Here is a 26,188-nt window from a genome sequence, read left to right as displayed (position 1 = left end):
TGGTAATGTCTGCAACGTCAGATTTCAGAGAAAATTCTGCAAAGATTTATAACACCTGCATTCATATGTAAAGAAGTATTTGCAAAGCCAATGAATCCTGGTCAGCGGATTGATGGTTATTGTTTTTTTTGGTTTTGTATGGCAGGCGCATGCCATGGAAAAAGAAGAAAAAAGGAAACATGAAGCCTGTAGGGTTGCATGAAAATTTGAATTAAACAAAATAACAATTGTAATCTGTATAGGACGTCCTATCAGGCAGGTATGCATAGAACTGAAGGCACAGTTCAAACACATAAGAGTGATTGCAAAAAAATAAGAAAAGCATAAAGAATGGAAAGAAAAAAAGCATTGGCAAAGTGAAGTATTGGCCCACCCGCCAGTTCACCGAAAAGCACTTCTCTTTAGCCGAACATGTGATTTACTGTTAGTCACAGTGCCAGTAGCTGAATAGGGCTGATCAATTGCCCTATGTTTTAAGCGTATCTCTCCCTGTTTTATGTTTTTTTTCAACATTTCCATCTGCATTTATCCATATTTATTTTTGGGCCAAATTATTGTTATTTATCCATACTTATTTTATGTTTTGAGAATAGATAGTCTTAAAATAGTATATTTCCACATTTACTTCACTGATAAACATACTTTGATGCTTGTGGCGTTTTAGCAAATTAAGCAGCCAAATATAACAAAACACTACGCCGACAGGTAAATATTGCCATTATATACATATATTTGTTAACATATTCCTGTATTTAAGGGAATCTCATCTTATTTTTAAATCCCAGTGGTGTCTATCTGCTTAGGACAACAAGGAAAGTCACTAATAAAAAACATTGGGGCAGATTTACAACTTTTGGCGCATCTCTGCAAATCAGCATGGATGCGCCAGAACAGATGCGTCACGTAATCCCCCCTTGCGCCACCACAGATGCGTCGCATTTACAATGCGGCGCACCATGGTGCAAGGAGGGGAAGATGTGTGACACATCTTGTGGCGTAGGGGCGGCGCGTTGCTGAAGTCGTGTCGCAAGTGTGACGCAACTCCTGCAATGCACAGGGGCCGCCCATACTTAACGTGGTGCGTCACTCCTTACGCCTGCTTCAAGCAGGCGTAAGGATTTGATGCAGCAGCGTCGTAAAACTGACTCAGTGAAATCTTGTAGATTTCCCTGCGTCAGTTTTACGGGGCTTTTCTGCGAGGGAACGCCCACCCTGCGACAGAACGCCCACATGAAACCTGACGCAGGTTTCATGTGGCGCAGGGCTTTACAACGTGACGCATCTGCCTAGATGCGTCACGTTGTAAATAAGTCGCAACGTGGCGCATGGTTTACGCCGCCGCTGCATCACAAAAGTGACACAACGGCGGCGTAAAGGTGTCGCAAGGGGCTTGTAAATCTGCCCCCAAATTTTCTGTATCTTTCTACTTTTAAAAAATAAATACAGACAGGAAACAGATTTCCTGTCTGTATTTATCTGTAAAAATCAGTACCAACAGAAAACTGGAAGCAATATTTATGCTGTGCAGAGCAGAGGCAATGTCTCCTGAACACACAAAGGGTGAAAAGGGCTGTCCCACAGTCCATCCATGTAATATGCATGTATGTATTTTTTTTGCATGGGATTGGTGAGACTTCTAGCGCTATTTATATACCCATGCCTAAAAAGAAATGCACTCTGACAATAGCCTGCACGAGCAAAACTAACAACTCGATTGTCAGTGGAATTTAGAATGTTGCAGGATCGAAGAAATTGTATCTCGCAATCAGCATCATGATTCCATACTTCTAAAAAAAAAAAAAAATGTCAATTATATATTTTTTACCAGTTACCAGTCTTGTACGTGCCAGAAAAATGTCTTTCTAATTTCTTCCACATTATTTTAGTTTATTTCCCTTCAGCGCCATGTTATGAAGTGCATTATGCATGAAGCTACAGCACAGTATTACGCTGTTCTCCTCATACAAGTGGATCAGTGTGCTTTGCATAAGAGCACGCGTGATAATCGGGCTCGAGCTAAGTAGAAAGGTGAGGGAAAACCAAGAAAAGCAGGGAGGGGTGTCACTTTCCGGGAGGCAGGGTGGGGAGAGTTAGTAATGCAGAGTATTGCATATAAACACTTTTAATATACTGCCATTCACCTAATGCTATCTGCAAAATGCCCTCTGCGAGGTAATACTAAAGCTGTGCCCAAATTATTTTTCTCTCTGTATATTACTATTCAGAAATAATCATTCATACAACACGGACTAGTTAGACAGTGCAGCATCATTAATACCGAGCCATGTGCACAGTGTCCTGAAATAGCCCCGGCTACAGACATATTCATACTGCGCTATGTGCGGGCACCATGTGTGGCGCCAACTCCAAGTCACTGTCTGCATAAGCAGCCAAGTCCTTCTCGAAAACAGGATGGGAAGAGGCTATTTAGCATAAATTGATTCCAGTATATGGAGACAGACAGGGAAACAGTAGTTAAATGTATGATACTCTCATTATACTATCACTATGCTGTCAGAGGTTCTATGCAACTGGCAGAGAGTTGTTAAATTAATGCAGATTGTACGGTGACATGGTATATGGGAAGCTAATTAGAGAACCTGCATAGCGCCACAAACAAGGTGCTCCCGCCTCACCTGAACAACAGCAGGGCTCCTTTTATAATTTATTGTATATTTTATTTTTGAAGGGCTTTTGCTAACCTCCACCTAATTGCACAAAGCAGGACAATTTAACCGCAATACCGAACAATAGCTTAAACTGATAGCATGGGCATAAGTGGTTTGAATTCACTGGGGTCTCTGACTCGGTAGTAATTAAAACTGGACATTGAAACGAGATCCCTATCAGGCCTTATATTCAAGTCCTTAACACTGCTGGCAAAAATACTGAACAATAAATGCAAAAATCGCTAGGGTAATCTGTTAGGCCTAGCATCCTTGGTGTGGTTTCCCCTAACATTTTACCTTCAGACCTTCTGTTTTTGCTGACTTCGTTTTTGTTGAACTAAGGATTCTGCGCCTTTTACCACTGCTAACTAGTACTAAAGTAGTTGTGCTCTTTCCCTAAAATGTGATAACATTGGCCTATCCACAATTGGCATACTTAATTTACTCATAAATCCCTAGTAATGTGTACTATCTGTGCCCAGGGCCGGTAAATTAAATGCTGCTAGTGGGCTTGCAGCACTGATTATATCACCCACTTAAGTAGCCCTGCAAACATGTCTAAGTCATGCCATTGCAGAGCCTGTGTGTGCAGTTTCAAACTGCCATGTCGACCTGGCAAGTAAACCTCTTGCTAAACCCACACCTTCCTTTTTAATACATACAAGTCACCCCTTTGGTAGACACTGGATAGCCCACAGAGCAGGGCACAATGTGTTTAAAAAGCAGGACATGTACTTTGTAGTTTTACATATTCTGGTAGTGAAAAGCTCTTTAATTAGTTTTTCATTACTGCAATAGGATAACATCGGGGTTGCCTTATTACATTTTACAGTGTAATTTCCAACTGGGAAGATATGACTGGATTAAGTTTGGTGTCTCTGGAATCCTAGTTTAAAATCCTAATTTATGGTGAAGTCTGATTTTAAATTACAGTTCTAAAAAAGGCACTTAGCCATTTGGTGCCTGCAGGCTCTCTCTGTTCACATGACTAAGTGTAGTTGGCTGTTGGGTTATGTGTTTTCCACCTAGACAGCTGCACACACAATGGCAGCTTAGGTGTGACTCAATGTGTCAGCCTCTCAGGATGGGAGGGAGGAGCAGTGCACAGTCTCACTTACACCTGAATGTGCTGTGTCCTGTCCACACACACCGGGCTGCATAATCCCTTGTAGTGAGTCTGGAGCCAGGGCAGGAATGAAGGACATCTGTGCACTCTTTGAAGTCACCCGCACTTTAAAGGCACACTGGGTATAACTACTAGACCTCAGACATCACCACTTCAGTGCACTTCTGGACCTGTAGATACTCTGCCAGGAAAGACTGCTGTGCTGCTGAAAGACTGTCACTTTGCTGGACTGCTATTCTGCTAGACTCCTGCTTTGTTGTGCTGACTTGCTGCCTGCTGCTCACTTGCCGAGGTGAGAAGGACTGAACCTGCATCTTTTGAACCCAGGACACAGAGTGACTCCAAGGGCTAGCTGGCATGCCTCCTGAGCTGACGCCTCAGTAACAACAGGCTTCAAACAACCTTGCTTCCATACCTAGACTCTGCCATCTGTGAGTCTTCCCTGTCCAGTGGTGCCACCCCCAGTCCTGGACTGTTGGTCTAACGTTCTTACCAGCTGAACCGATGCATCTCCTTTGCAGAGTGACGCATCCTAGAGCTGCCCAATGCATCTCCTCGACTGAACGGCTCATCCTCGAGCAGAACTATTGCATCACTGCTGCTGCATGGATAGGACCAGTCACAGAAGGTCCGCATCAACCTCGCAGTCCTTGGAATCGATACCTCACCAAAGGTGCATCTCTGACCCAGGTCCTCCCATCCCTTGTCGAGGGAAGCCTGCCTCCACATTGCAGCTCTTGGGAACCGATGCATCACCAGCTGCATGCTGCATCCTCAACGCCTTGACTTTGCATCGCAGGATCCCGTCGAACGGGATCCTCGATGACGACGCAACAGGACCTCACGCTGCTGCCTCGCCGCATCTTGGAACTAACTCATCGCTTCAACTGCGCAAAGCTTCTGCACCTCGGATCCCAACCACGCTCCACAACTAGGATTTGAGATACTTTGTTCAGTGGTCCTAACATGGTCCCTGTAGCCGGCCTGCTTTCTATCAAGGTCGGCTTGAACTTTTGACTTTGTCCCGGTCTGGCACTACTAGATATCCTTTGTTGGCGCTTTGTTATTTTTGGTGCTATTTTACCTTAAAAATGTGAGATTCAGTATCTTTCGTTTACCTGATTGGATGTTTATCGATTTGGTCATGTTTTATTTATTGATATATTCTCTATTTTTCTAAACATGGTGTGGGATCTTTATGTGTGGTGATTTCACTCTTTTTACTGTTTGAAGCTTTTCACAAATACTTTGCGCAATGCGTTCAAGTTAAGACTGACTGCTCTGTGCCAAGCTACCAGAGGGTCAGGACAGGTTAATTTGGGGTTTGGTTGTTCCTTACCGCGACTGGTATTGTGGTTGCTGCTTGACCAGGGCTCACACCCCTGTCAACACCATTTCTGACATAATCCATGTCTGTGATTTAGTTCCTGTTTATATTTTACATCTAACTTAATTTTTCATTCTATAAGAGTAGTAGCTATTTCCAGAATGTTATTTTTTTGCAATTTTTTCCATGTAGTGTATTACTCTGGTATAGCACTCTATCTTAAACAGAAAATGATCTTGTACAAAACCATTAGGCCTGGCTGGTTTTAGGTGTAGTTCAACTGTTTTCTTATATATCTGGATGCAATACCAGACAGCTCATGTAGGCACCAAAATAGCAGTTAGGTGGCACTCTATGGAAAACACATAAATTTAGTGTACACATTTAAACCACTCCCTTAATTACATAGACCACACCCCTTTTGGAGCCCTTCCCTCCTCCATACACACATTTTAATCCTACTTAAAGCCCTGCTGATAGTGGTGTTTCGTGATGACGGCACTGGGATGGTCCCAAAAAAGTAAGCAGCAATAGGTGTACTAGGAGCAGTGAAAGAGCGAGCCAACAGATAGCATGGTTTCATAAAGGAAGAGAAGGTGCACAAAGTGCGTCTAGGTAAAAGACAACACAGCGTATAACATTAGATAGATTTCCGGTTGGCCTCTCTGAAATCCTGATATTTATGGACATATAATAACTGCCTTCACCATGCCTCTCCCACTGAGGAAGCACAAATGATACAATAGACGAATGTCTGATGAGCATGACTAAAGCCGGAAGTGAAGGATATTCTCCTATGGGCCTTATTGTAAGGAGTGGGACTAATAAAGTACATCATTTCTTTGTCAGAGCATCTGTCCAAAGTAGTGTTCACAGAAGAGCACGTACGCAGGAAACGACATGACTGTAAACAGATCTGCAGCCACATCCACCTCTTACTGTACAGTGCGGTACCTGCAGTATGAAACCACACTTTAGCAGGAGCTGCCCTGACGGGCAAAGGATTAAATGATGGCATGAATGAATAAATAAAGAGCCTTGTATGTTCTCGTACTGTGAAATGACTCATGCTTTTGGCATTTTGTAGCTGTAAAAGAGAAGGTATTTTGGTTAGGACAGCTGGTGTCTTGACGTACTGAAAAGTCTTAACAAGCATAGGTAAATGCATTAGGTTTCGCCTATATGATTAATAATAAGCTGTTTTTTAGGTCGAGCCAAGCGGCAGCGCACATGCGCTGTTCACTCTGCGAGACTGCTGTAGTAGAGTATGGGAGAAAAGCCACGCCCACTCTCCTGCCATATTTTTCATTGGCTTGTGTCATTGTCTTTCATAAATGCTGCCTTCGGATTAGTTAATAGGCTTGTTAGTCCCTCCTTAGTATTGGCTTGTCTTCATTTGTAACCTCCCAAGGGTCCTGGCCTCTTTACTTCAGTTGTTAAACGGACCTGTTATTTAGTTTGTAAGCACTATTTAATTTATTGAGCTTCTTTTACTGCAGGCCGGACATGCGCTACTTCAGCTGAAACAGCTTGAGTTTTTTTAAGCAGCACGGCCGTCCCCATAACACGGCCACCTGCTTTCAATCACTTTAACCCGGCATTATCCGGTGTCTGTTTCAACCTCCCTCCCCCCCCCCGTAAAATGGATTTAAGAAATGATTAGCGAAGGTCATGTGAATACCAGGTAGCACATAATACTGTGCTAATAGACTGAAGCTGACAACAGCACATCTGTGTTACAGTCATCTGTACTAAAGCCACCTGACGGGATGTTTTCAAAAGCCTGTTTTATTAACAACACCACCTTCACCTATAGCACCACTACAATACCACCATCACCAATACCACCACCACCAATACCACCACCACCAATACCACCACCACCAATACCACCAAAACCAACACCAATACCACCACCACTAATACCACCAATACCACCACCAATACCACCACTCCAATGCCACCAATACCACCACCAATACCACCACCACCAATGCCAACACTACCAATACCACCACCACTACTAATACCACCACCACCACCAATACCAATACCATCACCACCAATACCACCACCACAAAAACCACCACCAATACCACCTCCACCACCAATATCACCACCACCAATACCACCACCCACCAATACCACCACCACCAATACCACCACCACCACAATACCAATACCACAAATACCACCACCACCAATACCACCACCAAAACCACAACCAATACCACCACCAATACCACCACCACCACCACCAGTACCAATACCACCAACAATACCACCACCAATACCAATCCCACCACCAATACCACCACCAATTCCACCACCAATGCCACCACCAATTCCACCACCAATACCACCACTACCACCACCAATACCACCACCACCACCAATACCACCACCACCAATATCACCACCACCAGTACCAATACCACCACCAATACCAATTCTACCACCAATACCACCACCAATGCCAACACCAGTACCACCAGCACCACCACCAGCAATGCCACCACCACCAATATCACCACCAATACCAATACCACCACCACCTCCAATGCCAGCCTCTCGCTCACTAGTAATAGCAGGGGCACTGTACGAGGCCAGAGCTGCAGCCGAGACCATCCGTTCCTCCCTCCATGCCTGCCATAAAGCACAGCCCGCCCTGCACCAGGAGGTGAAGCCAAGGCCCCTCTACAGCTGGAGTGTTTTTTATTAGGCCAAAGATAGCAATGATATTACGCAATGCCACACTGCACACTCAAATCCCGGAGAGGGTAGGAACTAGCCCCCCCTCCCGCTCTTCCTCCTGAGCCGCGACAGTGTAATCACAGAGCGAAAGGTGATGGAGCACTTTGTTAGTGTTCATAGCTCAGATCATATGTAACTCTCACTTCACACTTTGTGTCTGTGTAATTTACAACACGTACACATCTTCTTCACTGCACTATTTATCACTACTTTGAAGACATCACAGGCCGGTCTCTTCCTCTGATATTTACAATCTAATAAGTGGTCGAGAAGGCCCTTTATTGCAATGCAATAGGTCTCGCATTTGCGAGAGTTTAAGCTATTAATATTGTAAATGACAATGCCTTTCATTGAAAAGGCATTGTCATTTACAATGCCAATAGCTCAAACCCGTGTGAATGCGAGACATATTGCTTTGCAAATTCTTGTTGTTGTAAGTTGTAGCTTGCCAAGTAGTTGTACAATATAAATTACAGAAAGTCTGTTACAGTTGCATGACTTGTTTATGTACAAAGAGGCAATATATTGTTCTGTTTCCAGTGGTGTAGTGCGGGTAACTGATATCAAAATTTGAAAAATGAAATGAAAGAGGTAAATAATATAATTAATTGATGTGATAGCAATATTATGTGTTTGCAGGAGTTTTAACAACTTTTGGGCCCTATGCCACTGCAACTGCTGCACCATTCAAATCACAGCCCAAGTACCTGCTAGATAACTGTTCTTGTGTTTATTTAGTTGTAAAGTTAGCAATCTTCTGCGTTTAGTGGGGTCCCTAGAGCTTTTGACCCTGGTGCCACTGCACTTGCTGCACCATTCAAATCAAGCTCATTTTAACTGCAAGATAACTGAAAATGGTCCTGCCTGTCTTGCCTGCAAGCACTGGGCATGCGAAACTTATAAATCAGACAGGCATCTTAGATACTGAATGATGACAGCCTAACTGGTGAGACAGTTGGGATATAAATCCATTTGTGGGTATTAAAAGTGGGTATCTTTAAAATTAGCACAGTGTAAAGGTTTGCCACCCAACTTCACAATCAGTAGCAGCTCTCAACATTTTGAGCAATGGCAACACCATGGCCATGTTCAAAACTTACAAGACAACTACTACACACCATATAACATACACAATAACAAAACACAAAAAACACCAGATCTCAATCCAAGACAACACACCACAAAACAACCACACCTCAAAACAACACAAAATCGTTTCACTAACATGGAGCACTTGTATTGGTGTTGTAGTTGTACTTTTGGTTGTTGGTAAGATGCATTCTTGGGTATTTATGTTGTGTTATTTCTTGTGTCTTGGTGGTGTGTTGTCTTATGTTGGTGCAGTGTAAGGCTTTGGTGTTTATTTATGTAGTCTAGTTGAAACGTGTTAAGATTGTGGCAAATGTTTTGTAGTGGCACTACATATTATATTGTGTTAATTGATTGTGTTAATTTGATACTCTGTTTTCATGTGTTTGGTTGTTGTGTTGTATTGGTGTTTTGTTATTTGTGATGTAGTTTTATTACACGCTGTGTTTTGCATTAAGTTGCAAGTTGCCATTTACCATTTATTGACTTTGTCCATTTATGGTGTTTTGATGTGTAGCGCTGAGTTTGTTGTTTTGGAATGTTTTGCTATTTTGTGCTTTTGCATTAACTTTTTTTGTAGTTGTGTTGCTGTGTAAAGTATAATGTAATTGTGTTGTATTCTTGTGTTGCTGTATTTTGTGTGGCTGTTTTATGTAATGATGTTGATTTATTGTTGTGTTACTGTGTTATTTTAACATGGTCTTGTAATGTTGTGCTATGTGTTGTGATGTTTTTGTTTTCCAAGTACTATCCATTTGATTATATATGAAGAGTTTAGTCTTTAAAAACAGCTGCCTCAAATCTGCTGCTTACTGCCAAGGACCAATAATGTTGTGTGTGATCTGACTCGTGTTTGTGCTTTTGGACCTCTGGTTTAGGACCTCTGCTGTGGCATGCACCCCTCCTAATTAAGCCTCACCCACACTAATGCTCTGTGTAAAATGAATTTCAGCTGCAGCTTTCAGTGTTTACCTGTTAAACATGACATCCTTGTTTCACTTGCACCCAGATGTTTTGCCTTCACCCTCTATTTTTGCAGAACTTGTTTTTTATTGGCATTAGGAATCTGTTCACTTTACCCCTTCTAACCAGTGGTGAAAAGCTTCTGCTCTCTCCTGTAAACATGGCAAATTTGACCTACACTTAATTGGCACATTTAATTTACTTATAAATCTGTAGGACAATGTACAAGCTGGACCCAGGGCCTGTAAATTAAATGATACTAGTGGGCTGGGGCACTCATAGGGGCACGCAAATAATGTAACTCCCAACTTAGACCCTATTGGCTCATAGGGCTGGGTGCATGGTATTTAACATGTGGGGCATGTGTTTTTAAGTTTTACATGTTCTGACAGTGGAATAAATTCATAATATTGTTGCTCACTGTGGCAAGTCTTTCTCTCCCATAATAATTGCAAACTTCAGTTTGCCAGCAGACAGTGTTGACCTTGGCCCTTTTTGCATCATCATCCCCAGACTTTTTGCCTTCACTCTTCCTTTTTCTGAACCTGTTTCAGTTGGCTTTTACAACTATACAGGTTTTACCACTGGTAACCAGTGCTAATGTGCTAGTGCTCTCTCCTTTAAATATGGTAGAATTGGCTTACACCCAATTAGCCCTATTATTTTACATGTGTACCCAGGGCCTGTACATTAAATGCTACAAGTGGGCCTGCAGCACCAATTATGCCACCCTCCTGAGTAGCCCTTTAAACATTTGTCAGGCCTGCCATTGTAGCCTGTGTGTGCCGTTTTAAACTGTCATTTTGACCTGGCATAAATAGCCTTTTACAAGGCCTATACCTTCCTTTTTAATACGTATAAGTCACCACTGGGGTAGCTCTCAACACCCCACAGGACAGGGTGCAGTGTATTTAAAAAGTTGGACATGTACTTTTAAGTTTTACATGTCCTGGTAGTGAAAAAAGAATGGCCATCTCAGCCGTAGGATGACATTGGATTTCCTTATTACATTTAAAAAGTGATATCTTTCAATTGGTAGCAAGTAGGGATGCTGAGTTTAGCGTCTTTTGGATTGTAATTAAAAGCTGTGTTTCATAGTAAAAGTTGGATTTTTAATCACAATTCTGAAAATGCCACTTTTAGAAAGTTGGCATTTTCTTTTCGTAAACATTTGGTGTATGCAGCCTGATCCTGGACCACATGCCTAGGTGTAGCTAGGAGTTGGTCTTTGTGTATTGGTTCCAGACAGTGAGCCAAAGGAAAGATAGGTGTGGGCAGGGGTTAACGAGGGGGAGGGGCTGTCAACTAACACTCTTGCACATCAGAAAGGCTCTTCCTGAGTACTTTCACAAAGGGTTTGTTACTAGTCTATTGAGACACCAGATGAAATGGGGCCAGGACAGGGAGGAAGAGGATGCCTGACACCTCCGGGAAGTGGAAACCTCTAGAAGCTTCACCTCTAGAGGCTTCATCCACTTCAAAGTGGGCACCAGGTATAAATGTTGGACCTCAAGACCCAACTCATCAGTACACTTCTGGACCTGTGGAAGACTCTGCCAAGAAAAAGGATTGTTGTGCGGATGAAAGGACTGCCACTCTTCTGGACTGCTGCCCTGCTGTACTGACCTACTGCCCTCTTCCCTGGGTGAGAAGGACTAGCCTGGACATCCAACCCTCAACCCAGGACCCCAGAGTGACTCAAAGGGCTTGTTGGCTGGCTCTCCTGATCAGAAGCCTCAGGGACAGAACAGTCCTCCAACAACCTTGAACCTGCACTCTGACTTTTGTGAGTCCTGCCCTCCCAAGTGGTGCTACCACAGTCCTGGACCCTTGGAAGTGAGCCTGAAGGTGCTCTGCCAGCCCATCTGTGGAGTCAGCAGAACTGATGCATCATCTCTGCTGTGTGGACTTTCCCACCACAAGACCTCACATTGCCCTTGCATCCTCAGCAGAGCCGCTACTGCATGACGTATCGTTGATGCAGGCTCTCGCATTGCAAGCCACCTTGTTGATTGCCTCCTCAGCAATGATCCAGGACTCCGCATAACAAGCCCTGCAGCTTCTTCGGTACCAGCTGGTGCACGACGCATTCTCGACACAGGACTTTGCATCTCAAGCCCTGTCCATTGGGGTCAGCCTGAACTTGTGACTATGTCTCGGTCTAGTGCGACCAGCTATCCACAGTTGGCGCTTTGTGCTTTTTGTCACTACAATCACTGAAATCTTTTAAATTACACATCACCGATTCCACTATTTGGATGTTTGTCGTTTTGCTTTTGTTTTATTTATTAAAATTTACTGTGCTGTACTTATCGTACTTTACTTTTCTGTACTTTACTTACTGTACTTTACACATTACCTCTAAGGTAAGGCAGCCTGCTCTGTGCAAAGCTACCAGAGGGTTGAGCACAAGTTAATTTGGGGTTTGCTTGTGACTTCACCTGGGCAAGGATTGTGGTTTCTGCTTGAGTAGGGTTTCACCCACTCCAACCAATAAACCAAATTCTTACAGATAGAGGAATGCTCCTTTTCACTCATTTGAACTGCAATTTTCAATCTTCTTTATTGATACAGTCAGATTTAAAGTTACTATTCTGAAAACAGCATTTTTAGGAAGAAGGCATTTTTCTGCCTAAACCAAATGTGCCTTACTGCCCCTGTCCAGCCTCACATGACTGTGAATGGCTCTCCTGGAGTGTTATGTGTATTCCTTCCAGACATGGGGTCAAAAGGGCCTTGGCTGGGGGAGGAGGGGGCAGAGTGTTCCTCTCTTGGGCATGATGTCCTGGGGTTTGTAGTAACCCCCTTCTGAGCATCAAAGTGTAGCCTCAGGGCTATACCCACCCCCTCGCTGACTTCTAATGGATGCTTGCCATGCCACTGATAAATGCATCTCACACCTAGGCCTGCCAGCTCTTTGCTACCCTATAAAGTTTGCAGCCATACTCAGTAAAGGGGGAATGTTAGGCAAAGGGGGCACTTTCATAAACTCTCATCAGTTCACTTCTCGACCTGTGGAAGTTTCAGAAGAAGGACTTCCCACTGTCTGAAGAAGGAAGACTGGACCTGCTAGCCTTAAACCCAGGCTCCCCAGAAGTGACTGCAGTGGTCAGTTTGCTGTCCTCCTGTGTGAGCTACAGGGACACAACGAGCTTACAGAGGCCTTTCCTTCAACTGCCCTACTGACGAGCACCAAATGGACATGCCTGAGCCCTGCTGCTGGCCTCTGCTGGAGTGAGTTCCAAAATGCACCCTCCAAGTTCTGGACCCGTGGCTGGTATCAAAGTGTACTCCTCATGAACACCAGGTAGAAATCCAGATGTTTTGGACTCTGCTATTGTGAACAATGACCATCCGCAAAGCCTGCCGACGTGAATCTCTATTGATCACTGCTCTTCATGTTGGCCACAACAGTCCACATCAGACGTAACAGTGTGTCCACTGCAAATGTGAAGCTCTAGTGACTGTTGGCTCTTCGGGCCACAACTGTGACCATCTGTGGTGCCAGACCTGCTTCTTGGACTTACATGATCTACATGCGGACCCCACCAACGCAAAACACCGCCTGTAGCTCCTTGCTAAGACTTGGACATGAAAAGGTAAACACTTCAGCGGGACCAACATGGTCCCTGTATCAGACCTGTGGTCCATCGTAGTCAGCCTGAACCTGTGACTTTGACCTGGTCCAATACGAGTGGTACTTTAAAAAAAAAACATAACTCTGTTTCAACTGATTGGATTTTAGTGTGTAATTTGGTGTAATTTTATTTATAAAACTTCACTCTATTTTCCGAATTTTGGTTTGGGATTTTTCTTGCATTTTTTTTCACTTTATTACTGTTAGAGTGCTGCATAAACACTTTACATATTGTCACTAAGTTAAGTCTAACTTCTTTTGTGCCAAGCTACATGAGGTTTAAGCACGTTTATTTAGTGTAGCACCCTGACACTGTGCTTTTTGGTGGTTTACCCTATCAAGGACTGTTTTTATTATTTCAATGGGACGGCCACTCCTTTCAACTAATAAGAACATTTTAATACCACCATTTGAATTTGGGTTAGCTGCTGAAAACACCTGGGGTAAAAAGAACAAGCTAAGTGCTAATGGGCGGTTGTACTATATATCACTGCACGCCCAGTCTTCCCCAAAAATGAGTGCTCCACTCCCAGGGCTAACCACTCCACAGCAAATCCCAAATGACAGACAAATATCTCAAAAGTGTGAGATAAGTGTTATAATCATACTGCGTTTCTGTAAATATCCTCTTGGTATCTTCCTAATTCCCCCCCCCCCATTTAAGGTCTTTGGTACAGCCTGTTAGGGACGAGGAGTGCACCTTGGAATGTTGAGTACTGAGGAGCGCAGGCTAGGCACTTTGGGATGTGTAAATAAATCGTCTCCCATCTCTTGGACTTGTCTGGAGCATTTATTACTAAAATAATCTCTTCATATATATCAACACAGTGTCCAATCTGTATAGAACAAAAGTCAAATATCTTTTCTACAGATATCAGACTAATTAGTCAAATATCCATGGACCACTTTTCTTGTGTAATCAAAAAGGTTGTTCTTTATGTTCATCTTGACAATTGTGAATAAAACATGATTCAACCTTTACACAGCAGGACGTCTTCAACACACATGATGTGTCTCCAAAATTATATATTAGAAGTCACCATTTTCTGTCATCTATTTAGCAGCAGCAAGAGTACCCCTTGCATAGACGAGGCAAGAAGTGTAGCTATGGTTGCTTGTCTAAAGGAGGGGTAAAGGACTATGAGCATTCACTGAGAGAAATGTGCACACACACGTATACATGTAAAGGTTAAGTGAGGAAGACTGTTTGTCTGACTCAGTCAGGAACTACTGTGGCATATAGAATCCCATCTAAATTATTATTGTTGGGACAGAAACGACCCTCACTTGGTGATGTACTTGTACCCCTGCCCAGAGTGCCCCAACTGCTATGATGCCAGGATCCCTGGTGATGATTTTTGTTGTCATGAGCTAACACAGATCGTGTGTGGGGGATTATGCCATTGGCCTGTCTCATGGATTACAGTCTTTTTGGACTGGGTGGGACACCGAAGTGCTGACCTCATAGGCGTGAAAGGGTGCTGCGTTTGCCAGAAGGTAAGCAGCATAAGGGGAGTCATGAGTGGGAACGGAGATGCTTGTTTTACCTGTGTCACTGGAGTGAGGGCTGCAGGCTCACTCATTTAAAGTTCCACTGCTTTGTGCTTAGCTCACCCTTGGCTTACATCAGATTGGTGTGTAGTGCTGCACAGTGTTTGTGTGTGTTATATTCATGTGCAATGAGTATGTGTGCCTGTGATTAGTGCAGTACAGGGATGATGCAGTACATGTATGTAATGTGAATGTGCTGGGTGTATGTGTGCCTGTGAATGGTAAAAGACCTGGAAGATTCTGGGTTTCATTTTGGGAGACCTAGGTCTAACTGGGCGATTATGAGGAGGCAGAGGATCCCCCAGACAGAGTTGTAGATTGCTGAATTTCTTTTAGCTGGGTGAGACAAATTGGAGGAAGAGAGAGCCAGGCCTTTCCATTTATTTCAAAGGGCGCTCTTTAATTCACAGAGAGGTCACTGGGGCGAACTTCTACCTCTCAATAGGACTCCAGGCCAGTGCCTGGCATTCTCCCAGTTGGGACATCACCCAGGGAATCCATGATCACCTGTCCTGGGAGCCTGGAGCACCAGTTCCTGCCTGCTTGCCAAGACCAATATGCCCTGTGAGGAAGAGAAGAGCATTGAAGGGAGCGAAGCCCAGAAGGGAACTTGGCGAATTATACATTTTCACACAGGAACACAGCTGATATTCTTCAGACCTAAATATAATGGACAGCAAAGTTAACGCCAGAACTAGTTTTATCTGCTAGATAAGACACATTATTGCCATTAATGACAAATCTTTGTGAGTTGTTCAGAGGTTTTCGGCCTCGTTCTTCTATATCGTCAGTGAACTCCCCAGTAGCGAGGTGTGAGAGATGGTTGCTGCACCAATCAAGTCATGGGCCGGTGCAGGTTAAAGTCGGGGACCCTGTTTGCCAGGTGAAGCTGCCAAGAAGATTGATGCTGTGCTGGTCAGGCCATAGCCCTTGTGTGGAGCAAAGTCGATGCCCCCTTATTCCAAGAGGGACCACTGGTAGATTTCTGCCATGACAATCAGGTTGTAGCCAGTGTGTGGAGTGAAACATTTTACCCTATATACCAGGTGGGGCCACCATGAACATTGCTGCTGTGCTAGTTGGGTTGCAGACCATGTGTAGAGTGAGTATGGTGATGCTAGGTGGTGCCACTGGAAAAAGGCAAGGAGTGTTCTCTGGTTAAGACCATTGTCGAGAGGAAGAGACCACTGTGGACACCATTGCAGGCCCAAGCCCCGACTAAGGATCAGCAACGGAAGCATCAAATCCCACCCCCCCACCACCTGTAGGGAAGATGCAAAGAAACATCAGCATTGGATGAGCGTCAAAGACCCATCATTCCACTTTCTTTGCAGGACCTTGAGTGAGGAAGTGGAGGACACGGACCGCTGCCCTTGCAGGGCTGTATGTGAGGAACTCACTGGAGACAGCTGCTGCATTGTTAGCACCTGCAAAGGGGACGCTCTTGGAGACTCCGGTCATGCAGGTCCTGCTGGTGTGGGTAAGACTGATTTATGGGCCAGGCAGCCTGGGGGGCTTGCCTGCCATAAAGCGCTGTGGCCCTGGAACACTTTTGACTTAATAAGAGTCAGAGTGGGACTCTTAAAACTCAGACTACTAGTGGGGCTTAACTTGAATGTCATTTATAGAGAATGGGGAATAACCACGGCCGGTAGCCTGAGGGGAGTAGTAGTCAGAAACCCCCCTATGAAATACTAGAACCCAGACTTCAGGGAACTGTGTGTGTTGTTTGTGAATTCCTATTTTACCTTGTGGTCATATATCAATGCTCCTTTTTTTTCATGAAAGCAAGTATTTGACAAGACAACCATTTAGTGTTGCTGCTGAACGTATTTTGAGTTGTGAGCCTGTGTTCAACTTCCTCTGTCTACATCTCCGCTGGGAAGCCTTGAACTGCTTGAACCGCGCTACCGCTGACAGCCAAGTGCTAAAGGAGTGCTTGGCCCAGTTACTCTTGACCCATAGTAGGTCAGGCACTAGGACGTTGTGAGTAAAAAGCTTCGACCTCCACGGTTGGGTCTAGTGGCTTTTGCTGTCCACCGTGGCCCTCTGAACGGGTTTCTGACAATTATAATATCATTGAAGACTGAGAGTAAAAACACCACTGCTCTTAGATAGACGTTTAATACTGTGTAGTATATTTTTCACTTGTGCTGTTTGTTTTAACCTCCACGTTCAATTGGATCATGGTACAAATTAGAGAGTGATGCCTTGTCCATAATTTCAGTGGTCCAGAATTCAGACAGGAGGTCGTTTGTGACATAGCTGGCTTCTGTAAAATAGTTAATAAAAGAGCATATTTTCTCTGAGCCAGCTTTTAATGGCATTTTCTCTTTGATCTGAAAGCATTAATGATTGCGCTGCACCAGCTGGCACATCAAAGGCCCTAGTAAATAATAGGTGCATTCCAGCGAGGTGAAGTAGCTACTGCCAGAAGAAGGGAGAGGGGATCCCCATAGGCATCATCTTTGCTGAAATTAAGAAAGGGGATGCTCCCAGGAGTTTGCAGTGGAATGGCCCATGTTTTGGATTGAGCTGCTTCTATGCATTGGGCCCTTTGAAAGAAGTGTAGATGGAAGGAGCTGGCCTTGGTGAATGCCGTTTTTAATTATGCCAAGAATGCTCCACAGTGGTGGACAGACAGTGAGCTTTCTCCTTGAGTGTCTGTCAATGATGGAGGGATAATGAGGCACCAGTAGGTTAGGATTGTGCCCCACCAATCGGGCAAATCTTAACCTCCTTTTTTACACCGCTGCAAAAACAGGGAGAGTTGAAAATGAGCCGGGAAGGTGCATAGTAAGGATTAGAATTGTTATTTAACCAGTGTCAGGTGTGTGGAGGTACACCAAACATTGATTTGTACTCTGTACTGTGTGCCCTCTTCTCAAGGTTGGTGATTCCAACACCACAAACCACTAAAGAGCGGTACTGAAGAAGGGTCCATAGAACGTCTGTTGAACTGGTCCTGCTATTGTGCCTCTCTTGTACTGTGATTGCACATAGCCAATCACATGACCTAGGTACCTGGGGACTACAGGCAAGAAAATGGTCTGCTGTGAAGAACATGTAGGGTGCTGCTGAGGTAGAACCCAGAAGTATAGAAAAAGGGATATATTGAGTACTTGAAATACTCTCAGCCAATGGTATTTTCTCGTGCTGCTTTCCAGTCCATCATTATTTTGCAAACTATGCCACCTCCGTTTGGACCAACCATAGGCAAAACAGTCTTGACCCTGGTCCAATTGGAACAGTCCAGCCCTAACTGCCAGGCTTGGTCCTTCCTGAACTGAAACACAACCACCCCAAGATTGGTTCAGCCCTTATTATGGCTAATCAATCAGGCATAGCTTGGTTGCAGTGGCTTAGTGTGCATGGGACCCATGTCTGGGCATACCAGTCCAACTTAGAGTGTCATACTAAAGTAAACAAAAAAGTGAAGGATGGAATGGAATGCTTAAATTAATCTGAGCCACTGGTAATTCATCGGGGCCACTTCCCAGTCTATCGTTATCCTCAACCAATGAGCCCTAATCGTGACAGGAGCCTTCATTGTGTTCTGATAACACGGTCTTCTGGAGTAATGCTTGTGCTGTATTATTTACTCTTTTTCATTTCAGGTCAATTAAAGTGCAGCCCTTATGAGAAAAATGTAGATATGCGTATCCCTAATTTTTCTCTTGCATACACATTTTTAGTTTCCCACAAAATACCAGTTCAGATTAAAGTTAGCATAAGATAGCAATATTCAGAACAAGAACATCAGTATGTGCAAGGCATTGCCATTTTATTATGACTCTTAGCATTTACAATTTCAAAGCAGGACACAGTGTGTGCGATGGCATAGCATAGTGCTTAGTGCTTTGCCCTTAGGGGGCAGTTTCTACTTTGGATTAGAGTTGTGAAACTAATTTGTTATACTCTATGTTTTTGAAGTTATTTTATGTCAATCCTTTTTTGCTCTATAGCAACTACTAAGGTAGTAATTGTATGATGACATAAAGAATTGTACCATTGCTTAGGTTTAACTTTAGTGGCGTGTGATTATCTGTGACATCCACGTGATGACATGGAATTGACCATGGAATGAGTCAAACATTCTAGTCACTTTCGGCATAGGCCCACAACACTGGTGTGGGCCATGGAGCAGTGGTACTGACTGGTTCAGTGGTCAGCACCACAGGCCAGAACTTATTCTTTGTCAATGGTGGATTTTGAGCACATTTTAAACTCATTCATGAGAAATGTTTCTAAACTATTTACTAATGGGGCATGCATGTTCTTCTCTTCCTCTTTAGGCAATAGTGCTGTTTGTCAACAAACATCTGGCGAATTTAGGAATCACAGTGACAGATCTCGACACACAGGTACGCTCATGTGTATAACCTTTATATTGCATTGCAACGTCTATAAATATTGCCAGACCACAAGTCTAACATGAGCTGTGCCTTAAATACAATATCCCTTTTGAATCTTCAAGACAATACTAGTGTTGCCTATTGTGAGGTTTGTGGAGTCTGGTGCCCTCAAATGTCAGGAGATAGATAACATTGATGAGTCAGTGTTTCTTGTTCTTAACTGATGATTTGGTGACTTGGGGCCATATGTAGGTAATTTATATTTATCGAATCTGAAATACCGAATTTTACCGATTCGGTATTTATGAATCGGTAAATATAATGTTGGTAAAAATTCGGTAAATTTTACCCAATCGGTAATATTCGGTACCGAATCGGTAATAAGGCATACCTTCCCATTCATTCCTATGGGCCTGGAGGCCCATAGGAATGAATGGGAAGCCATTCACTATTACCGATTCGGTAAATACCGAATCGGTAATAGGGGGAGCAGATTCAAGGGTGGCAGGGTGTCACATTGACACCCTGTTGCACCCCTGAATCGTGCATGTGTGCACATGTGGCGCACATACATGCCCTAAGGGCATGTATGTCTGCCACATGGCATATCTAGAAAAGCAGAAAAGTGCTTTTTCACAGGTATTCAGTATTTACCACCAACCTGTAGTTGGTGGTAATTAACGAATCCTTGAAACAAAAAAGCACTCACTTGAGTGCTCCCTACATAGGATTTGAGGATTCGGTAATTTACCGAATCGGTATTTTACCGATTTCTTAAAATACCGATTCGGTAAATTACCGAATCCTTAAAACCTGCCTCCTACATTGGAAAGGGCTAAATACCGGTCGGTAACAGGAAAATTACAGAATTTCGGCCGTTACCGACCGGTATTTAGCTATCTACATATGGCCTTTGGTGTGGCTGCTGGTTTCTTACTTCGTCTTTTGGCTGATGCTCATCTGCTTCGGTGCCCTCTTGTTGCTGTTAAGGACTGGCAGTCGGTGCTAGGAGTGTGGACTCTCCTTTGCTCTGTTGCCACTGTCTGACCAATTATTGGTGACGGGGCTTGGTATATCTAAAAGCGAAAGCAGGCATTCCGGATACAATGTGGGCATGCATACCAACAGTTGTCGTAGCTTGTGTTACAACCGTTGGGGTATGCGTCGCCATCTTCAAATGCATATACTGCATTTACTTGCAGCTGCAACTCCACACACAGGTCACGTTACGTGACCCCACATTGCAGGCAACTCTATTGCATTAGCTCAATCATGGAATTTGTAATTCTGATGTACAAGTCACAACCTGTGATCTCGCATTGCAGCCATCCTGGTTGCATTAAATGTACTACCAGTAGCAATTGTTCAACAGGAAAACCACAGAGAATTATCACGGAGAGAAGTAGGGGTTTTATTTTAGTACACATTATGCCTTTTAAAACTTTTTTTTCAAGTACGTAGTATGTATTTATCTTCATTGCTTCCATGAATTGCATAGTCTTTTTCACATTTGTTTTGCAACTAGAGCTGAGAACTCTCACCCAATTACTGTACCATTATTTTCTATACCAGCTGCCAACATTGTCTTATGTGTGCAGCAGCTCAGACGTTTAGTTTTGCACCACCAGCCATTTCTACCTTTACCAGAGGTGGATCGGTCAGAAAGCGTTGTCAATTACCTTAAACCCCAGTAGTGAAGAATAGTTATTATCCATACATGGTGAGGGAAGTAAAGTTGGGAAGATGATGCAAAGTGAATTTCCAGAGGTATGGGAAGCTTAAAGTTTGACTCATAAGGTTGTGTTACAAAGTGATGCTAAACCTGTGTGTCATAAATTAAAGAACATACTCATTAGTGTCAAGGAAGAGGTTAATAATGGAACTTAAATTGGTGGAAAAGAGGAAAAGTGAGTTTTCTAAGTGTACAGAATGTTTTGCTCCTTTAGTCGTTGCACACATATGACTATGCATTAATCTGAGAGATTTAAACAGACATTGTTGCAGATAAATTTCCACTTCCTAGGATGAGCTAGCGCAGACCAAAGGAGTTCAATGGTTTTCTGCTATTGATCTAGCTTTGGCCTATCACCAGGTACCCCTCTATCCTGGAAGCAGGAATTGTACTGCTTTTATTACCCTTTTCATATTGATGCACAATTTATTCAACCATTTCAAAAGAGTTGTTTTTTTCAGGAGGATATTCTGAAAATGGGCAGGAACAGGGTTGAACATGACCAATCATTAATGAAAATGCTGGAAATCTTGAGTGAAAATGGCTTGTTTGCTGAATTTAAAAAGTGTACTTTTCCTGTAAAGCCTGTGACATATCTTGGCCATATAGTTAGTGAACCAGGCATTCCAAATAAAATAGAGATTAATGATTATACAAGGAACGTGCCACCACCTACTTGCAAGGATGAAGTGAGATGCTTTTTTAGGGTTAACTGAGTTTTATTCAAGGTTTATTAAGAACTTTGCAAGCAAAGCCTATGGGTTGAGACCGTGACTCAAAGATCATTTAGACTTGGTTTGACATCATAACCTACAGCAAGAATTTGAAAGTATGAAGAGTAACATTTGTCAAGCTGTTCCTCTACAAGGTTTTGACCCTAACGCCCATTCTGTGACCAATAGTGGTGCAAGTGGAATGGAGTTGGGAGCTTTTCTTTTCTCAAGTCGCTAAAGATTTACATGAATACACCTTGCCTTTTGCTTCTCGCTTCTATGGAAGAAACATAGATTCAGAGAGATGTTGGGTAGTGTATAGGCCATGGAGAAGTTTCAACAATATGGGGTTCAATGTTTACCTTGCATACCAATCACAAGCATTTGATTTAGGTTTAAACTCCCTCAGGCACCTTTAAAGCACCACCCCTATAGTGAGGATGCAACTAAGGTTGTTTGATTTTAATTATATTGAATATTTTCCAGGCACACGTAACTAAGTAGCTGATGTTTTTTTAAAGTAGATCACCGCTACCCATTGAGGAGTACTGTTGGAAATGACCCTTCTTAGAGGGATTTCCCTAAAACCTTTTGCTTTTTGCCCTCCTGGTTTTTGCCAACTCTCTTTTCCAAACCTTAGGACTTTCCCACTGTACTGCAATGGGAAAGTGCATGAGCCTTCCTGCACATGTCAGGATATGGTGCTACCTTGATTGGGTTAAGTGTTGCACCTGTGAGTGCCCTGTAAAAAGGTTTACCACATACCTAGGGTGGGTGCAACACTGGCTACTAGGGGGAACGTCTCACGGACTGTACCACCCACCTGAATAGCCTGTCAAAAAAGTCTCATACTCAGGGTGGCCAGTCTCACTCTGTAGCCACCCCTGAAAGGGCCATTCACTGCTACCAAACTGGGATAGGTGAGTGGCTGGGTAGATACATCGGCGTGTGCACTGCCCAGGTTGGGATGAACCCCCATGTGGGTTTTCTCCACCTATGAGGTTGACACTCCTGATGGGACATTTCCTGGGGATGGCTGGTTCCCGTGTTAAAGCCTTAGGGCCAGGGGCATTTCCCCACTGTAAGTGCAGTGTGCGCACCCTTTCTACACACGTTAGGAAGGGCTGCTCACCTGAGGCTTCTAAAAGGTCAGTCAGACAGCTCTGCCACGGCTAGTTGATGGGTGCACACTCACACCTACTATGTATTAAGACCTGCCTCCAGCCTGTCATTGAAGGCTGGTGAGCGCACTCACACCGATGGTGCTCTTAAAGTCATGTCCAGCCTGTTATTGCACGCTAGTCTGTGCTTTATACCAATGGTGCTCTCAAGGATGTGTCTGGCTTGCCATTGCGGGCTTGTATACTCCGTTGCACCAGTGGTACTCTTAAATATATGTGTGCACTCTGCCAGTGCACGCTGGTTTGTGCTTTGCACCGATTGTGCTCTCAAAGACGTGTCCTTGCTGCCATTGCAGGCTAATCCGTGCAATTGCTTGTTTACTTAGACTGGCCTGTTTAAGTCACTATCCATACTGAGAGGACCTTTAATATCCACCTGATTACTCTGAAAGTACGGTTTAAGGGGTGAAGTGAGTGGAAGGTGAAAGGCAGGGCAGGTACAGATATATGTCCCCTACCCAGGAAGTGAGGAATACTCATGCATGTTTTCACTGCATATGAGATTTGCTCTTCCCATAGGCTAACATGGGGAAATGGTTGAAATCACTTCAGACTGCAATAATGGACTGCAGTGGAGCAGCCTCATGCTGTTTCATATAATTGGATTTGCAGTGACAACCCCTTTCCAGTGGTAAAGTCGTTTTATTCGTAATATACGCAGAAATGCCACAACTAGAAAGTGGGCATTTCTGTGCTCTTAACTCTTTGTGTGCCCTGGTTCTTGGCTCCAGTCCACACTGGAAGTTGGGGGAGCACATCTGGGCATTCCCGAGCCCCAGCTATAAAACACTGGACATTCGATTGTAATGACAGACCTCTGCCATTTGCGGGCCTGGCTGCAGAGACTGTAGGAGATGGTTTTGACACTTGGCCTCAGGAGCCAGATCATGGCCCCACTAAATATTAAAATCTGCATTCCAAGGCCTCATGGCAGACAGGAATTACATTTATTGGTGACAACTGTGTTCAAAGTGCCTGATTCTACCTAATGAAACTTCGCTGAACTTGCACCTGTGTGTGTAACACGAACTGTCTGGTGCAACCAATATCTGTGTGCACCAGACGTTGTGCCTCATTTCAAGGGTCGCGTGGAATGTGCGACTCTTTGTTGTGTGTGTGACCCGAGCTTTCTGGTTCAGCCATACTCGATGTGCTCCGGACGTTGTGCCTCATTTCCAAGGAGGTACAGATTTTGCAACTCTTCATTGTGTGTGTCCAAAATGTTCTGGTGCGACCCATATCAAGGCACGCCTGACATTTTGCCCGGATGCCTGGGTGCGACTCTGATCAGCGTGTTCCTGATGGGGTGCCTCCCCCATCCGAGAGACCCCTCCCTTTGCTTCATTCTCCAATCATCCACTGTGTAACCCCTCCTGTGCTTCGCAGACCTGGCCTAGTGCCGGAAGGCTCTTGGGGTCCTCTTGGGTGTTACTGTCTATTGCTCTCAACCTGTGTCTGCTCTGCATCCTGTGAGTTAACTTCTCCAGAGGTTGCCAAACCCCTTTTGCAGACTGCCTTCTAATTGACCTTGCAGCCTACCCCCATCTGCTTCCTGGGACCCGAACTAAGAGTGGCTTCAGCTGCGTGTGGCCTAGTACCCAGGGAGAGGATGGGTGTCTCTCATCTGTGGATGTAGGACGGTCGGGTAAGTTAGAGGGTGGAGGGAGGCTTGGTGCCACAGAGTCTGCAGTGTGTATCCAACTGACCTGCTGGTTATCAGTTGCACCGCATATAGATGGTGAGTGCGTATGTGTTCGAACACTTCCTTAAGGACTTGTGTGATACCCGTGGCACCGCATTGCGGTACAAAGTGAGTGTGTGTGTGGGGGGGAGTGACAGTGGGGAACCACCTATGATTCTTGACACTGGATGGCGGCTTGCCTGATTACGTTGATTTCTTGCCAGAATAGCATTACGTGTGACATTGGTTTTACCTGCGCTGCCTCAGCCCGCGGTGCTTGTAAAAAGTATTATCATTTGTGGTATGTGCCTAAATCTGATATCGTTGTGACCCGGGGTGCACCCTATAACGGTCTGGTATTGAATTAGAAGAATTGCTACGGTGTGTCTGAGGTGGGCAATGTGTTGCACCACAATATGGTTCTGCGGCGTGTATATTATGATCTGTCCCAAGTGTGCATATTACTGATGTCATTCGAACAGGACTGGGTCTAGAACTCCTAGTCATAATTCTGAATGTGATTTATACCCAAAAATACATGATGTATATGTTGTGTTGATTATTATGTATGTTGAATACAAACTTTATATACATACATCATGTATGAAGTGTCTTTTGTGATGCTGAAGGCAGTTATTGTGAGCGAGTGTTGTGCCAATGGTTTTCACGTTGCCTCTGTGGTAAGCCTGACTGCTCAGTGCCAAGCTACTCCATGGTGAGTGGAGGTTACACAGTGTGTGTGTAATCATACCCCACTGATGGGAGTGGTAGGTTCTGCCTGGCTGGGGTACTGCCTTAGCCAACCAGAAAGTGCCAGTTCCAACAAGTTCATTCTGAGTGAATGGGATATGTACAATGTGGCTTTAGTGGATGATGGTGATGAAGAATGTGCCATTGAGGAACATGATTGAGAAATAAAAAATTGTGCTGGGTTTGTGGAACATTAAAAACGATATCAAGATTGGTTGGCCTAACAAAAGTACAATGGATAAAAACTGCCAGAAATTTTAGGAAGTGAGAATTTACTTATCCACCAATGTTAGGATGTGAGGGGGGTAGTTCCTCCTTGCATCTTAAAACAGAAAATATTGAACATCATGCATGAGAGTCACCTAGAAATCATCAAGTCAAAGAAAAGGGTCATATTGGTGCCCTGGTATTGGTTTAGAGTTGGAGAAATTTGTTAGAAATTGTGTACAGTGTGCAAGTGCTGGAAAATCACAGGTAACGTTTAGACCACCTTTAGGTTGCATGAAATGTCTAGAGGGTCTTTGGAAAGATCTATCTCTTGCTATCTTAGGTCCTATTCCTGATCTGAAAGGGATCCCAAAATATATTATTGTTCATTTGGACTTTTATTTCCAAGTAACCTGACGTAGAAATTCTAACAAGAATTGATCTGTAGGCAAT

The 26,188-nt window shown here is 43.9% G+C and overlaps 1 protein-coding gene across 2 annotated transcripts in view; it reads left to right on the top strand.

Moving 5' to 3' along the window:
• The window catches only part of PARVG (parvin gamma), a 282,942-nt gene that overhangs the window by 227,565 nt on the left and 29,189 nt on the right, over nt 1-26,188 (top strand). For both annotated transcript variants that reach the window (XM_085652454.1, XM_085652453.1), the window contains exon 10: nt 19,412-19,480. In XM_085652454.1, the coding sequence (XP_085508580.1) occupies nt 19,412-19,480 (69 nt within the window). The remainder of the gene's footprint in view (nt 1-19,411; nt 19,481-26,188) is intronic.

Source organism: Triturus cristatus, chromosome 4_1 (assembly GCF_964204655.1).
Source record: "Triturus cristatus chromosome 4_1, aTriCri1.1, whole genome shotgun sequence".
NCBI lineage: Eukaryota > Metazoa > Chordata > Amphibia > Caudata > Salamandridae > Triturus > Triturus cristatus.
The sequence above is the reverse complement of the archived record's forward strand: the minus strand, read 5'-3'. Positions and strand labels throughout refer to the sequence as shown.